The sequence below is a fragment of the Varanus komodoensis genome, unplaced genomic scaffold (genome assembly GCF_004798865.1).
Source record: "Varanus komodoensis strain SLA01 unplaced genomic scaffold, ASM479886v1 scaffold7_3, whole genome shotgun sequence".
Classification (NCBI taxonomy): Eukaryota; Metazoa; Chordata; class Lepidosauria; order Squamata; family Varanidae; genus Varanus; species Varanus komodoensis.
In genome coordinates, this window is record NW_025336480.1 from 23,091,971 (window position 1) to 23,109,181 (window position 17,211).

General features: G+C 43.8%; 1 protein-coding gene across 1 annotated transcript; it reads right to left on the minus strand.

The window, feature by feature from the left end:
- Positions 1–985: 985 nt before the first annotated feature.
- OTOR (otoraplin) lies at positions 986–8,964 on the minus strand. The gene is made up of 5 exons (XM_044454623.1): positions 8,946–8,964; positions 4,576–4,740; positions 4,108–4,247; positions 1,340–1,450; positions 986–997 (listed from the first exon to the last, which is right to left on the minus strand). The coding sequence occupies exons 1-5, from the start codon at positions 8,962–8,964 to the stop codon at positions 986–988; spliced, it is 447 nt and encodes a 148-aa protein (XP_044310558.1).
- Between the last annotated feature and the right edge of the window lie 8,247 nt (positions 8,965–17,211).

Sequence of the window (17,211 nt, forward strand, 5' to 3'; positions counted from 1 at the left end):
GCACATCACGTGCAACTCCTAATGTTGCAATCTGCCCAGTCAGCTTTGGCTCTTGGGTGGGATAGAAATGAAATAAACAAATGAGCAAGCAAGGATATTGCCTCCTGCCGATTTTTACCTTCCCCAACCAGCTGCGCATGTGGTAAGATTCTGCCTCTTCTCCATTCTCTTCTTTGAGTATAGAGGGCTTGAGAGAGATATGGAGGGGTACGGCTTGTACAACAGTGTGAACACAGATAGAAACAGTGAGAGGAATGCCTGCTGTGGCTTTACATATTCAGCTCTGGTGAGAAACATCCTCATGACTCTTCTGCCCTTGCTAGAGGACTGGGGAGGGGGAAAGGGGAGACCTTTTCTTCTTCACAGGCAAGGGAAAAGCAGGGCAAGTATTTGTGGTGTAGTGGTTAAGAGCATGGGACTGGGACTCAGACGACCTGGGTTCGAGTCCCCGCTCAGCCATGGAGCCAACTGGGTGACTTTGGGCCAGTCACAGACTCTCAGCCCAACCTACCTCACAGGGTTGTTGTTGTGGGGATAAGATGGAGGAGGAGAATGATTTAAGCTGCCTTGAGCCCTTTGTAGGAAAAGGGCAGGATATAAATCTAAATAAATAAATATTTCTTCCTATAGCTTCTGATCTTCTCCCAAGCACCCTCCAAGTCAAGCCAAACCCCGCCTGCTCTTAGAAAACAGTGGGGGGGTTTGAGGGAGAGATGGGACCTAGTTTCACTGCTGTGAAGCCATGTGGAAGACTGAAAGAGCGGGAGAACTGCCTGCTGCTTCATTCCTTCAAACGGCTGCATCAGTGAGAACTTAACTAAAATTGTGACACTTGAGAGAGAAAGAGCCCCACTGAATTGCCAGTGCCTGTATGCCACCAAGATGCAGATTTGTCACCTCAATAAGAATGAGTCCTGGGTTATGCTGAGGAAGCCGTCAGGTTTTCAGAGGTCAGGAGCAGTGGGGAGGTACTGCTCCATCTTCCTCAGGCACTCCTCTGCAAAGGAAACCAATTCAGCAGAGACAGCGAGCGTGGCTGGCAGCCCAGGCAGGAACAGGAAGCCGCCTGCCAGTCAGCACAGTGCTTACCTTGTTTCCAGAGAGGCACCGCTTGGCAGCCGCCCGGCAAGAAGCAAGACAATAAGGAACGTTCTGCACAGGTTTATTCAATAATTTCCATGAAGCGCAATTGTTGCGCAGCTCACTTAGGAAAAAATACTCCACCGAATATGAGAGGGCATTGCTATGGTGACAGACGAAGAGATTTTGAGGATGAACCCACCCTGGCTGATGCAAAAGATTCATGAGGCAACATTTGCCTAGCCAGTTTGTTCCATACCTTTGTGGAAAGGGTCTTGTTTGCATCCTGATAGACGTGCTGTTCTGTGACTAAACTCCTGGGGAAATAACCAACGTTGCCCATCTGGTCTTCATAGTGTTCACCATAAACCTGACAGGTAACATCAAACAAACACAGAATTAAGTGCAGAGTAAACTAGCTTGCTTCTCTAATGAACCAAAGGCTACCACAGTTTTTTATACATTGCTGGAGATTATTTTGGCCACAGTGAAGAGCCAGCAAAATCAATCATGGTTATTTTGATGGAGCTCTTTTTGAAGAGGGCCAGGTGTGGGTTTTTAAAGGGTACAATTAAACAAGTATTTCCAAGACCTGTTAAACACAGAATTTAGTTGTTTATCTATGGCTTCTAACTGTGTTGCTTTCAAAATCACCTTTTTTCCTTAAATTGCTGTTGCTGGAAAGAGTTTGTTCTGGATCAGGGCTGAATCCGGTTTGAGCCCTATTTGTCAGGGGGTCCTGGTGGCCTGGCATTATGGGTTGTGTGGACAGAAACAGGCAATTGTTCTAATAATTGTTAGACATTGTTAGACATTTCTAACAATGCCCCAGAATGACGCTACACTGGGGGAGGGCGTTGTGGGAAATCAATCCTCTTGTCACTCCAAGTAGTCATCGAAGTGTCATCAAGTGAGACTATCAGAGTTGGCCAGTATTGAAAAGCTTTAAATAAATAAATAAAATAAAGCAAGGCTAGGCATGGTGAGACACATGCCCACCCCCCAGAAGTCCCTGCTGAAAAGGGCCTGCTGGAGTGCTGCCTCCCTTCTCCATGGCAACCTCCTTGTTTCCCTGTCTCTCCTTCTGCTCCAGACAGTGGAGGGTCTGGTGAGGAGGAATGCCCTGCCGAGCCCATTTGCTCCCCAGCTCTCTGCTTGCCAGGGAGAAGGGTGGTAGCGATGCTGAGAGAGGACGCGGAGCTGCAGGAGAAGGTGACATTGGCAGTGCTGGGTTAAACTTGCTGAAAACGCGGCCTGCTGAGGCTGCCCCGAGGGCCTCACAAGCCACAAGCTGAGTGTTGGCCCTTACTCAGAATGCCAGGTCAAATTTTGTTTTAAGGGGAAGCACATGGCAGGGGTCGGCATAGTCACTGCTGGAGCACTGGGCGCAGACTTGGACCTGCCCTGGATGTTTCGAGACTTGTTAATGGCCAAGTTTTCAAACAGTAATTAGTTCTGCCCTAGAAAAGAGAGTGAGTGTGTGTACACATGCATATGCAGAGCATAGAGACTGGGCCCACTCCTATAAAGAGTCCTCAGAGGTTTGAGTTGGACAAAGTAGTGAGGCCAAAATCTGCAGCTGAAACGCCAAGGCTAAGGGACCTGGAAATAAGCCAGGCAGCCACTAAGAATCAAACACTTTCAAATTCTGCAGGAAAGTTTAGTGAGGAAACTGACATGGAGGAGGAGAGCAAACCTACCAGCATCAATGGAAGGATATGGCATAATTTAGCAGGGCAGGGCAGCTGAAAAGCACCAGACACTCCAAGACCCTAAGCAGGTAAATTCACCCAGAAGGTGTGGTGTGCTCATCCCAGTTTGGAAGGGGGCAGGGGCATTCGTTCACTTTGCAATCACCTTCTTTTCATTAAGGCTCATTTCCCTAATGGCCAGTATTCTAACTTTGCTAGTTTCTTTTGTTATTGACCAGTACAATACTCTTTTTGGGTACTACAAAGCTGGTCTCGCTGTCTGGCTTTAACATTATAAAGACTTTTAGTTAGAGAGCCTTGATCCTGGTCTGTTTGGAAAGCAAGGAAGCCACATGCTGTATGGGAAGTTTCACTGTAGTGAAAGAGTGAGCATAATACAGACCCAACCCTGAGAAGCACAGCTTAATCTAAGCCTTAGATCCAAAGCAGCATAAGAAATAGAGCTGTCCCAGCCTATTCTCCTCCTCTCACTGCAGCCTCCCAATTGCAGCTCCCAAAGACTGGGGGACCTTCCAGAACAACCAAAGAAGGGTGCAAGCTAGGAGCTAAGCAGGGTCAGGCCTGGTTAAAACCAGGATGGGTGACTTTAAATGCTGTGAATCACCCAGAAAGCTTTGACTATGGGAGGAATAGAAATATAATAATAATACTTTGAATGTCAAAATGGAAGGTAAATGGGCATTTGGCCTGATGCCCTGTGCCCCCATCGTCAAGGATCCCTGTTGTGTCCCCGCCACCAATTGGAACAGTCACAACTGAGCAGACTGCCCTAGTGCCATGTTGTCTGGCACTAAATGGGGTTATAAATGTTAAGTGTTTCATGCAATGGCATGAGCTTGTATGTGTGCGGTTTTTTACAATATTATTTTTGATATTTTACCCCAAAACACTTTTACAGAACTTTTTCACGCACACCCCTCTTACTTTACCTTGGCTTTTGACCAACCACCCTCAAGTACGGGACTCTTCAAAGCACATCCCACACATCTCTCAGTCCAGAGAAAGACACGGCAACAGTTTTTCCCTACTGAGCTGCTGTTTCTCAGGGCCCTTTGCAAAGGTAAAAACTTGTTTTGCCTCTCCATCCCTACCGCATTTGCCCATGAACTGCTCAGTAAAAGAATGAAAAGGGTGCATGTGAGCTTACAGCTGGTGCCTCCTGGAGCAGCAGGAATCAGAATATCCCCCACACCGGAAACCCTCTTGGCTTTGCAAGAACCCTGGAAAATTCCATCTCTTGAAATTGTGGGTATAGAAAGTAAATAGCCAAAGAGGGAGAGAGAGAGGATACTATTTATTTTTCAGAGATTCTTACACTTCCAGCCCAGAATTCTCCAGCTCCTCTTTCTTTCACTAGCTTTGAGTAAACATAGATCAACTGTCCCTTTTTAATATTAATGAATCTGCAATCGGGTGCGTTGTAGTCATCTTCTGCTCTTGTCACGGAAATGGCATCTGGGGGTGGTGGAAGAAACAATACAATAAGGCAGATTGATTTTATAAAGAAGGAAACTGGAGCTGAGGGAGAAGTTATCACTGTAAATCTGCAAATGCAACCATGCTTCATATAACCAAGAAGCAGATTATCCATTTTCAAGGCAGCCATGGTTCTCTTTCCCCCCTAAAGCTCAGAAATATTTGTAGTCAGTGTTTTAGGGAGTTATTTGTGTATATTTCTTGATATATAATTATTAACTCTGAAATGTGGCCACCACAGATGAACTTTAACCAAAAGTGCACATTAAGAAAACACAGGTTAATATATGGATGATGAGAGACTTACATAAACACTCCTCATCAGCACACAGCTTCTTGCTGGCGAGTTTGTCCATAAAAATGCCCTTTACAATTGGAAAAGCAACTCCAGAATACAGCAGAAATATCAGCAAAGAAACAGTGTGGGGCATTTTCTTTTGCCTCTCTGCCTCTTCTCTTGGAAGTATCTCACCTTCTTCACATAAGTGAAAAGGAGGTCAAGAATGGCTTTCTTTTGTAGGAAAATTAATTCAGTGGGGAGGTGGGGAGACAACTTCTCTAACCAATGGCAAGTTAAGAAGGTAACATTCCATCACTTTTAAAGAGCTGCAACAGGACAGAGGGACCCTCCTGCTTGGTACTTCAGTTACTCTAAAAAGCCTCTCCCTGCTACACAGGCAGTCACAGTCACATTGCTAACATTACATCAGCCTTCCCTCCGGATGCATTGAATATGCTGGCTGGGGGATGCTGGGGGTTGTAGTCCAATACATCTGAAAGCTCTAAGGTTAGGGAAGGTGGGTTCCATTAAGCAAGGTTTACAGAAGCATGAAAAATTACCTAACAAATTGTCCAACACTCTGCATTTCTTCAGACTGCAGTGATAGATACAGGTGTCAAGCAAGGAATGGGACAGGAGGAAGCATTGCCAAGGAGAGCTGAGGCTAGGAATTGCCACCAGTGCCAAGGGACATGCTGTTATTCCACAGGAACCTCTAGACTGTTGCCTCAGCACAGCAGCTTGTAGGAACGGGATGCAAAGGAATCCATTTCACTCCTCAGATTCTGGCTTTCTCTGAACAGCCAAATCTGTTCACCATCCTCTCAGAGCCTGCTACAACCTTAACAAGTTGATCTCTGACAGAATCTTGGTTTTCAATTTGTGAGGAGGAAATTAAAACTTAGGTCCATGGGAAAGGTCAACCATTTGAACCTCTGTTGCTTTATTGAACAGTGCCCCAGTACCTGCAGTCGCTAATGATAATGCATTACCGGGTAGAAGTAAACTCAAATACAAATCAAAGCCCATGTACAAAACTTTTATAACCTGCTACTCATGTACACCCATACAGAGTTTCTAGAAAGAGGTGTATATCTGATTTTATAACACAATGGCACATATAAGCAATGTTTTTCTACCAGGATTTACCTGAAATTTCCCAACATCTCACAAGCATGCAGTGCAGGCTGGCTAGGCCCCATCAGGCCCTGTAGCTCCTGGGCTGAACCTAGAGATCCCATCAATGGAGTAAGGTGATTACACTGGCTGGAGGAGCAGACCATTTCTGTTGATTCCTCTTTCTGCCCCCATAAAACCTACTCCGAAGGTCAGAGAGTAATTGAGGAAAGTGTGGGAGGTGGCATGGGGAGCAGGGAATGGGAAGGCTGCAAGGTAAAGGTAGCCAGATGAGAAAGCCACACTGTCTGCAGGTCCAGACTAATTAAGTGCAGGCGTAGGGTGGAAGAAGTCAGCAGGAGGGCTCTGCTGCCCCTGGTAATGCTGGGAAGGGCATGGGGTGGAAATGCCCTTCCTCCACGTTGGTGAATGCAAAGCACAGCTGTTCTCAGCAGTGTTTTCCATCCTACCTAAAGTGCACAGGCTCCTTTTGCCCATGGAACAGAGAAATTAGGCAGTCTTTATCTAACAAAGCAGGAGGTGTGATTCTGATTGTTGTTGTTTATACAATATATTGAGTTTATACACATGCTGTCAGTCACTCTGATTGCAAGGGCAAAAGAGTGGGATATAAAGCCATGATGATTATTCTTACAGTTATGTATGGATTACGGCTATATCATCTGGTCCCTGGCAGAGGACAAAATAGCCTGGATTCAAGGTTCTTCCACAGCACAGAAGGAACTGCTGGGGGATAGATTATATAAGATGCCAACACAAACAGGCAGCTGCATTGTTGATTTTGGGGACTCCCGCTGTGGGCAGCATTCCTTCTGCAGAAATGATTGAATAAAGGCTAAGACTCAAACATCCTGGTATCTCTTCTGCCTGACTCCCAGCCTAGTATTTCCTCTAAATTGGAAACAGGATTTCAGACAGACACATTTTCTAGCGCACAAGAGAAGATCGAAAGCACAATGCGTCAGAGCACAGTACTGAGTTTAGATGGACATTTCATTTGAAATAACATGTACTCTACAAGCACAGTCCTATGCAAATGTAAACACAAAAAGGCCTACAGTTCCCAGAATGCCCCTGGCATTTTGCAAATATAATATGAAGGGTTCATTTAAAACAATTCCTGGAAAGTATCCAGAAAATATAAGCTCACTGCAGAAAGAGTGTCATTTGGCTGCCAGATGTATGGTAGAAGCTGAATGGCCTACAATTCCCATAACCCCTTGCTAAGCTGCTCAGAGAGCTTTGGCTATGGGGCGGTATAGAAAGGAAATAAATAATAAATATTAATAATACATTTGGCTGTGTTGGTTAAGGCTGATGAAAGTTATGGGCCCAAACACTTGGAGGACAAGTTGCCCACCCCTGCACTAGAGCTTGGATTTGGAAACATCAGTCACAATCAGCATCTATCTTGAACAAACAGACAAACCATTTCATTTGGGGCAGGCATGCATTTCAAATTAGTAGCATTTCCAACGCCATCCAGTTCCCAGTAAGCTAAATAGCAAAAATGAAAAGCGTTATTGAAAACATGTGATTGCCTCTTACATCCTCATTTTAAGATACAAAATGCAGCTTTCTTCCTCAGCAGGCAAGTGTTCTTAAAGAGAATTTCACTGCGAAGCACCTCTGTATATTGACAAGATTTAACAGTGTTCAGGACAAACAGTGAGCATTTTTGAATGCATTTAGAAATCTTAGCAGTATCTAGGTAGCCCAGTGATTCTGCACATTTAATTTTCCTTAAGCTCAGGAAACCATACTTCAAGCTACCAAAAGTACCACATTAAGCTAGCCCTTAATGGATCCTGGCTTACTTCCATTACTCCCAGGCATGAGGGATTTTCATTACATGTGAGGGGATAACTTCAAATCCTTGGAGGGCACCTGGAGCAGCTCTTGCCTGTCCTTCATTTTCAAACTCCACAAATGCCATGTCATGTCTGCCAGCCACGTCTTTGAAATGAGAAAACCTTGAGAGAGAAATATTTATAGACGATCACATATTTTATTACCTGCAAGTTATGAGGCTAGTCTTACCTTCTAACAAATAAGTTCTTAAAATTGAAATTCATGACTGAGAAGAAAAACTTGAATGCAACATGCTGATTTTGCCAAGTAAAACATACCACGGAAGCCAAGAGTGTATTTGAAACACAATAGTAAATGGAACAGTTGATATGTAGGAATTACAAACTGGAGGCAAAAAGCAAAACAAATAACCCCACTTCATGATCAGCATGCTGAAGTGTTTTTCAGTAATTTCCCATTCTGAAGAAAAGGTTCCCAGGATGGAATTTTCCTTCTGTTTCCAAACTTTTGTGCTAGATTAATACAGCACAGTTCTTACCCTACTTTGGATAAGTCTATTATCATTATTGCCACATCACATTTATGACCCGACTTTCTTCCTTTTTCTTTACTTATGTCTTGTTAAGTATGGTTAAGGATAGGGTCACTCCAGATATTTCAGGCTACAGCTCACATCAGTCCCAGCCAGCATGTGATGGGAGGCGTATTCCCAACATCTAGAGAGCACTATTTTGCCTACCCTGTTCTAGAACAACATATTCTGCATCAAATTGTTAGAAGTCCCATGTACACTTTGCTATGTGTAAAAGCTAATCCACAACCTGATTTACATAATCATCATAGCTCACTGTAGCTTATTTAAGCCAAGATGGATTGCAGCTAAAGTTGGATGCTTTTGAATAGTCAAGTTGTGATTGTGGCTTCTCATGTCATCTGAATTTGGTGGGGTTATATGAGGGTTAAAGCAAGCCATGACTTATGCAATTGTTGTTCTACCTCTGCACAAGCCGGTTTCACCAGGTTCAGATAACACAACAATATTCAAAATGGTTGCCCATACATGTCACAACCCACCATGGCTTAAATAAGCCACAGTAGGTTGTTCAATCATGCGAACCAGTCAAAAGAATAAACATGGATTTCCTAAGCGAAACTGAAAATGGGGAAAATCCAATACAGAAACGTGGGATGGAACAGTTGCTGGTAGAAAGCCCCACTAACTCTTTCCAAATACCTTTGCTTTCTTGTCTCAGGTAAAGAAGAAAAGCAAACCATTTTGAAGGGGCAGAATAGCTCAAAGACTACAAAATATTATGGAAAAAAGAACCAATCCTTGGCACACTGTAATTAAATTAAGGATTTGAATTCCTTAAATAATTTTCTCTTGACAATAGCAACAGAGCCCTATGCTACCCAAACAGGCTAGTTCTAGGGATTCCTTTCCTTACCTGTGACAGCAGGTGGCATGTCCTCAGTTCAAAGGGGTCTGAATTTTGACCAGAAAAAGTACCTCTTTCATTAACTCTAAACTGCTGGTAAAAGGTACAAAGTATTGTAATAGTCACTCTCAATTTCACAAGTTACTCATACTGTCCAAAGTTAGTGTAAGAGCTTTTGAAATGAAATTTTCCTAAAAATCTCTATCTTAGTTCCATTTATTAGTTTGTTTTTGAAAGGCTGGGCACAATTTTAAGAAAGCACAATTATTTTTTATATGTATCTCACCTTAACTAACCTTCCATAGTTAAGATTACAGGCAAACATCAATGTTAGCTGTTAATTTCTAGGTCAATTATATTTACCAATAGACTGGGGCAAGAAAGCAAGTTACAAACACACCTTTCCCAATTTGTTGTTGCTTTTTTTGTTTTTTTGTTTTTTTTTTTGTTTTGTTTTTGCAGCAGTAGCAAAGGACTTAGCCTTCTGTCTCGCCTCTCTTTATCAGCAAATCATTTCAGAACAATTATCAAGGTCTGTTTTTGCATTCTGAATACACTGCTTAAATTAGAAAGATTGCATTAAGGTTAATCAAAGCTGCACTGCTTCAGCCAGATGCTCAGGAACATACTAAGAATAGATCTTAGATCACAATTAATCCCTTTAACAAAGTTTAAGTTATGTTGTGTGCTGACATGTTAAATCCAAGCAGTTCCCTTGCGTCTGGGTTGAATGCACTGCCATAAGCCTCTTGGGGAGAACAATGATGGAAAACTTAACCTCCAGAGATGAAACACCATCCCTTCCCGTAGTAGCAAAGACTACTATCCAACACAATCTTCCCCTCCCTCCTGGCACACCATAGCCCATAACAAAGTGCATCTCCAAACCAAATACAGTTTGATAGCCAAGACAAGTCAGAGCTTTCCCTAAAAGCAAAAATGACAAAACTAAGGCTGTCCTACTTTGGACACATCATAAGGCCAGACTCCCCGGAGAAGACATTCACACTAGGGGAAGTCAAAGGCAGAAAAAAGAGGGGAAGGCTGTGAGATGGGTGGACTCCAGAAAGTAAGTCCCAGGTTTGTGCTTCCAAGAGCTGAGCACGGCTGTCATGGACAGGCTGTTTTGGAGAGCTTTTATTTGGAGATAACTTGGCAGCACATTACAGCAGCAGCCAGGACAAGGAAATGTAGCTGCAAGATGGTTTTACAACTGGATTTAGTTCTTACCCTGCATTCTTTGAAATACAAATGGCTTACCAGCAATTCATAAAGGAGCAACCCTACAGCCTACCAACATGGTGGGAGGTGGGGTAGGATTATTCAGAGTCATAGAGGTGAACCCCCACACTGCTTCCTTCACAGTCAGAACAGAAAGAACTGTGCTAGTTGCCTCTCCAAGGCTGGAAATCATCCTCAGAGAGAAGGGAAGGGGGCATGCCAAGGGGTGGGAAGAGGGCTGGGGCAGGACCTGCTGGATTGCGTCATATTCAAACAGCATCCCGGCCGCTTTCCTGCCATTCTGCAGGTGCTTCATCTAGATGCCTGTAAAGGGATGGGTGACAGAAATCAGCACCATGCCTCACACTGTTCATGATGCACATCCAACCCTGAGTTCAGTGGCTTATGAGTACTGAGTACAGAGATAATTGGATTGCACTCTAAGTTCCTTTACAGCTCCCCTTATTTGCTCGTTTATCCTTTGCTATGGCCTATTATATCCACAGCACCGCTGCAATATTTAAAGAGAAAGAAGTTATTTGCCACATTAGAGCAAATGTTGCCACAACAGGCTAGCCGGTGACATCTGCAGAAGTGTCTGCTTATTAGCAAGTTGCTGTTACAATTTTCTCTCAATTTTCTTTCTCTTTGTTAGGGATTTAATGGCATATCAAGGACAAAACAGCCCCATGAACATCGCCCACAGAAAACCAGTGAAAAACACCGCTAATTCAGGCAAGCATAAATGCCAGTAAGTTGGCCAGAAGTCATGAATCTGTGGTGGCTACACAGTGCTCCACAATGGAAGGCATTATGCTTCTGAATCCCACTTGCTGCAGAGCAGGAGGAGCAAGAAGTTGCTGCTGTGATCGTGCCCTCTGGGGACTTCACATTAGGGCATCCGGCTGGACGTGAATGGCACAAGATGCCAGCCTAGGTGTACCCTTGTATGATCAGATCCAGTAGGTCTGAGGGAGAGGCCATTTTAAAGATCAACTTGCCTGCAGGCAAGCAACAACACAATGCTATGCATGCCTACTGAGTTCAGGGAAGCATATTCCCAAGTAAGCATGTATAGGGTTGCAACTGCAATCCTGATGATTAGGAATTGCTAATTGTAGCACATTCCTAGTATATATTCCTCTAAATGCAGTATGTATGAAACATCAAACTTCTTTAATGATGGAGGAGGGATGGTACAAGACGGGGAATTCCATATAAACCTGCATATAAGATAACCCTTGAAACAAAAAATATCAAGGCAAAAATTGCAGGTCATCTTATACTCCAGGTGAAAAAATTTCCTTAGTTTGTCTTCATTCTTCCTCCAGTCTTACACCATCTTCTCAGTAATGTTGAACTTTCTAGCTGCATTACAATTACCTCTTTTACAATTTACATAACCTCCAGTTTCAAACAAGACCCAGTGTGTTGGAGCACAGCCCGATCTGGGAGAGCTCATCCTGCATTGTGTCACAAGCCTTGCACACAGCTGCAGGCCTGGTCCCATATCTGGTGTATGCCCTGTCCTTGCTGGGGGGATGGCACATCATTCCAGGCTGGCCACAGTGGCAAGCACAGAGCATACCTCATGTGGCTATCTGTGAAGAGACACAGTGCTGCCCATGCGGGGCCCCTCTTTCTCACCCCCCCCCACACCTGTACATGGCACCAGCACCAGCCATTTTCCCCAGCTGACCCTAGCCAGCCCTGTTGGGTGCCGCTGCCAGCTTCTGACTTTGTTTTTATACTTTGTTGTAAACTGCCCAAAGAGCTTTGGCTATGGTCAGTGTAGAAATGAAATGAATAAATAAAACAAACATCATATTTTCTTCTTTTGTGGCGATCCATGGTTTAGGGTCAAAAAGAAGGCTATCACATCACTTTGCAAAACTTTCTATAGACACAGATTATGCACACATGAACCAAGATGTATAGAAGACAAATGTGAGCTTGAATGAAAGCAGAGAGGTGACATGACTATTAGCTAGAATATCATGCCATCATGAGAGTCTAGAAACTTTCGGCTGACAAATATCTACTGAAGCTAAGTGAAATTATTCAGGTATGTGAAACCTATTGCTCAAGAGTTAGAGTTAGTCTTATATGCCAGATAGATGACAAACACCAGAACAACAGCCCAAAGTATTGACCACATCTTATACACAGTCACCTTATATGCCAGTATATATGGCACATCGACATAGAATTGCCATTTCTTGACTCAAGTCACAATGACTTGAGGAATAGTGCTTTCAGGAGCAATCCTATGCATATTTGGACAGTAAAAAATCCTATAATTCTAGACATTCCCCAGTCTGGGGGATACTGGGAGTTGTAGGACTTTTTTTTCCTGAGTAAACATGCATCTAAGTTAAGGTCACAGCACTAACTCACTGGAACAGCCTACCTTACAAATTAGGCAGACATCTTTCCTTTTGGGCTTTCAGAGCCTACTTAAAATTTACCTTTCCTAACAGATGTTCCCAGAAAGGTAATATTATGCCTTCAATATGAATCATTCGTAAAAATTGCCCAAAGAATAAATAAGTTAGAATGAAAGATATTATTTTCAGACCTTCCTTTTAATTGTTGTCATTAATATTATCAATGCAAAGTATGTGGTTTGGTCTATATTCATCTTCTAGATCCTGACAAGCTGACTTAGAAAAGAAGTTATTCCACGTATTCATGTATTTTTTCTCCAAGGAACACAGAGCACCTTACATGAAGGTTAGCTGATTTTATCCTTATCAACATGTGGCGAGGCTCAGAGACAGCAACTCGCTCATGTCTTCCCATTCTGCTTTGAGGCTGATCAGGGACTGGGTTGCAGGTCTTCCATGTGCCAACACTCTTAAGTTTGAACTTAAGGAATTTTAAACTAAAAATAGTTCTGATTATAGCAACCAAACTACAAATTTTAATCAGACAAACAAATAAGACCAATCTGCAGGATTTAGAAAGCTGTCTAAAGGAGATGAATTCACTAAGTGGACTTAGGTAATGCATATCTGGACAGAAAAATGTTCTATAATTTCCAGCATTCCCCAACCAGCCCCTCTGGCTTTGCGCTGTAGGACTTTTTTGTCTACACATGTAAAGACTGCATTCTTACTCAGGAATATAAAGAAAATACTGGCCTATTTTAGAGAGTAGAAACTAACAGAGAATATGAAGAGTCTTGGGGCAATTTGCAGACAGAAATTTGTTCTGGCATAAACTTTGTGGAGTATAATCCATCTGATACATGAACTATTATGAAGAGTTTTTATGCAGAGGTGGGTGATATCTTGCCAAGAGTTGCTCCAAATTACACACATCCTGGTAAGTCAGGTTAAGATGGAACACAAAAATCCTTTATCCCGATTCACGCCACTAGGGATTAAACGGAACTTGTTGCTGAATTCTAACTCAGCAGTCTCTGAGTTAGAGCAATCTTATCTCCCTCTGAAGTGTATTGGCTCCACAATCTCCATAGCAAGAGGCTGCAAAACTGAAGATTCCCCACTAGTTTTGAATATGGCCCTTTCTGATGTCAGATGTGTGTTTATCCCCCGCCCGCCCGAAATCTCTGTACACAGTGCAAAAAGTCGTGGTTAACAGATCAGGCAGCTATCACACTGGACGGTGAGCAAGTGAATGAGCATCTACTGCTGTGGCTGACAATACCAGATCACTTAATAAAGCTGCCTGAGCAGATACGGAAGCAAAACGGGCATCTGGGTTTGTGTCAGGCTCTGGGCCTTGCGTGTGTACTCTTGTGTGGCCTGTTGGTGAGTAACAGATGGTGGGGACGGGTGGTGCGGTGTGTGCGTGACTGCTTTTGTTTTATTGGTACTAGAATGAAATGGGTTTTTTTATGAGTAATTTAGGTACCAAATCTCTCATGACTCTGCTAAGTTCAGAATTAGAGGGGGACATAGGGGTGCCGCCCTCGCCTTATATATTTTCTCCGCTCCCCCGGTCTTATTTAGAAGGCTACAGGGAGATGGTAGCGGCTTAGGTCTGCTGGGATTCGGGCTTGCAGATTTCATTTAGAGAGCATATATAACTGCTTAGAGAGACGCTGCAAGATCTAAGACTTCTTTCTCTCTGAACATACGTAGGATAGCACCATTAAAGAGCTCAGTGGTGAAAACCGAAGTTCTTTCCTATCGCAAAACAAAAAAATAAGCAGCTGACCAAGAACTGCAGGGCAGGGGAAAGCTGCAAGTAGACCACGCGAAGTTTTGGACTTCAACTCCCAGCCTTCCTGGCTGTTGCCCATGTTGACGGGCGCTGACGGGAGCTGAAGTCCAAAACCCAAGACCCGGATGGGAAGGGCAAGTGAAGACCAAACCCCCTCCGCTGTCCCTGTGGTGCTTGCAGCTCAGACGCGGGAGCATAAAACCCTCCACCGCCAGTCGCTCCACCGTCATCCATGCAGTGGGGCCGCCATCGTGACCCCGGGGGCCTGTTGCCATTCCCAGTATCCCGCCGCTGTTCCTTCATACGCATAGGGAGGTCTCGCCAGCTTTCACCTCATGGGGAAAGACGCTCATATAGAGCTATGGCGAATCTATTAAGGGACTGTCAGCATCTCCAAGTTTTGTATCCTGAACATGGGGGACCCGTTCAAGCTTAAATCGGGAACAGTGAAGTGTGGGGTATAGTGTGACCCTTCTTCCCTTTTGCTAGATCCCTGCTTTTCCCCTTCAGAACGAGGCAGCAGAATCGACCCTGTCCGTCCCGCCTCCGGACGAGTCTCGGTCCGTCTTGGGATGCGCTCCTGAAGAGGTGGGCCCTGCGCCTGCTTTGCATTCTTTGCAGCGCCAGGGGAAGACCTCTTTATTTTCTCAGCGTTTTAACCATCTACCTTTGCACCTTTCCTTTTCAGATATTCCATTTTATTTCTGCGCTGCTGCGATGTTTCTGTGCAATTGCAATTATGATTTTGTTCTTTTAATTTACTTTTTGTGTGTCTTTTAAACTTTTGTTCAATTTTAACTTTTGTTAACCACCCAGAGAGCCTTAGCTATTGGGTGGTATATAAATGAATTCAATAAATGTGTAAATTTCCACTCCTTCACTTGATTATGCCTCATAAAGTGGGTTTTATTACCTTCAATGCCAGCAATCCCCTTATGGCAGAAACAGTACAAGGAGGAAATGGATCTAATGAGTCCATAGACCGGGCATCCTAATGAGGAAGGTTGTACTGACATTGCTGGCATGTTTGACCCCATTTCTTTTACCTCACTTTGCCTTTGGCTGCATTCATCACTGGAGTCCAGCCCGCAGGATGAGTTTGGCCCTCGAGTTGAAGGAGGCACCTTGCCCTTGCCCTACTTTATACTCTGTCAATTCTGACCAGTATAAAAGGAGTGATACAGAGTAAGACCACTCAAGATGATCCCAGTTAGTGAAGAGATATACTTAAGGAAATATATGGCTTAATCATCATCATCATCATCATCATCATCATAGGTAATTTCTCCCAAAGGAGGGGTGTAAATCTGACCAATGCTTCTCAGCCTCTTCGTGAATGATCTGGAATTAGGAGCAAGCAGTGAAGTGGCCAGCTTTCTGATGACACCAAACTATTTAGGGTGGTTAAAAACAAAAGGGATGAGCCCTAAAGGGATCTCATGAAGCTGGGAGAATGGGCATCGAAGTGGCAAGTGCCATTCAATGTAAGCAAATGTAAAGTAATGTGTTTTGGGGCAAAATATCCCAATTTCAAGTCTAGGCTGATGGGATCTCAGCTACTAATGCCTGGTGAAGAAAAGGATCTTTGGGTTGTTGTGGACAACTCAGTGAAAGTGTCTCCCTAGCATGCAACTGCTAAAACTTTTGTTATGCATAACTGGGAAAGGAACTGAAAAAAAAACCGTGAAGATTGTACTGCAGCCACATGTAGAATATTTTGTACAGTTTTGATTATTGCACTTGAAAAAGTCCATTATTAAGGCAACTACAATGGCCAAGCAGTTGGAGCAACTCCCCTATGAGAAATAGCTACAGCTGGGACTGTTTTCTTAGAAAAAGAAGAAATATGATAGAGGTGTTCAAAAGTCATGGTGTGGAGAAAGTGGAGAGGGAGGCATTTTTCTCCCCTCACATAATAACAAAACTTGGGATCATGCCATGAAGATACTTGTAGGATTCAGGTAGGATAAAATGAAGCACTTCCCACAACACATAATTAAACTATGGCGTTAGCTGCCACCAGTTAGGATGGCCTTAAAAGTGGATTGGACAAATTCATGGAGGAGAAGGCTATCAGTGGCTACTAGTCTTGCTGGCTAGTAGCACCAGAGACAGCATGCCTACATACACCAAATGCTGGGGAGCTTGGGCAGGAGGAGGTCTTGCACCCATCCTGCTTGAGGGCCCTGTGGGTGGGTCTGCCAGTACGTGGAGTGCTGGACTAGACGGACTGCTGTTCTGATCCAGCATGGCTTTCCTCATGTTTCTCTTACTTTGAAGGTAAGAATCACCCCTTTGACTGGGGCCTGCACGTGAATCAGCAGCCACTGCGGCTGTGCTGCTTCACTTTTTTGAACAGTCGTCAGCAAATGAATTATGGCATTGTGCAGCAGCTGAAATTTTTGAACCATTTTTGAGGAGCAGCCTAATGTGGACAATGATCCAAATAGAAGGTTAGCAGTAGATGAAGCACAGAATCAAGTTTAACTTGGTTAATTCTTTGGCAAGTAATCAAATGTGATAAGCCTTTCTGAACGGAGATCCATTGTATTAGTAGCCCAAGAGCAGTTGGGCCTTCCATTGGGAGGGGTGGCACACCGGATAATCCCCTAATGACCATATGATTACATGAGGTAACAGAGATCTCCCCATCTCTTCCCAAGCCTCCAGTAGTTTCTGGGGAAGGAGGGGAAGCCCAGACTTCTATATGCTGGATTAGGCCCAAAGCCTTGAGTTTTTCCACCCCTGCTACACAGTTTCTCTAGGTCAAGGCAACAAAGGACAAATTATGCAACTGAACATTAATCTGGCCCCTTCAAGCATCCTTCTGTGTGACAACTAAGGTAAGAAAATGTGGTGATCA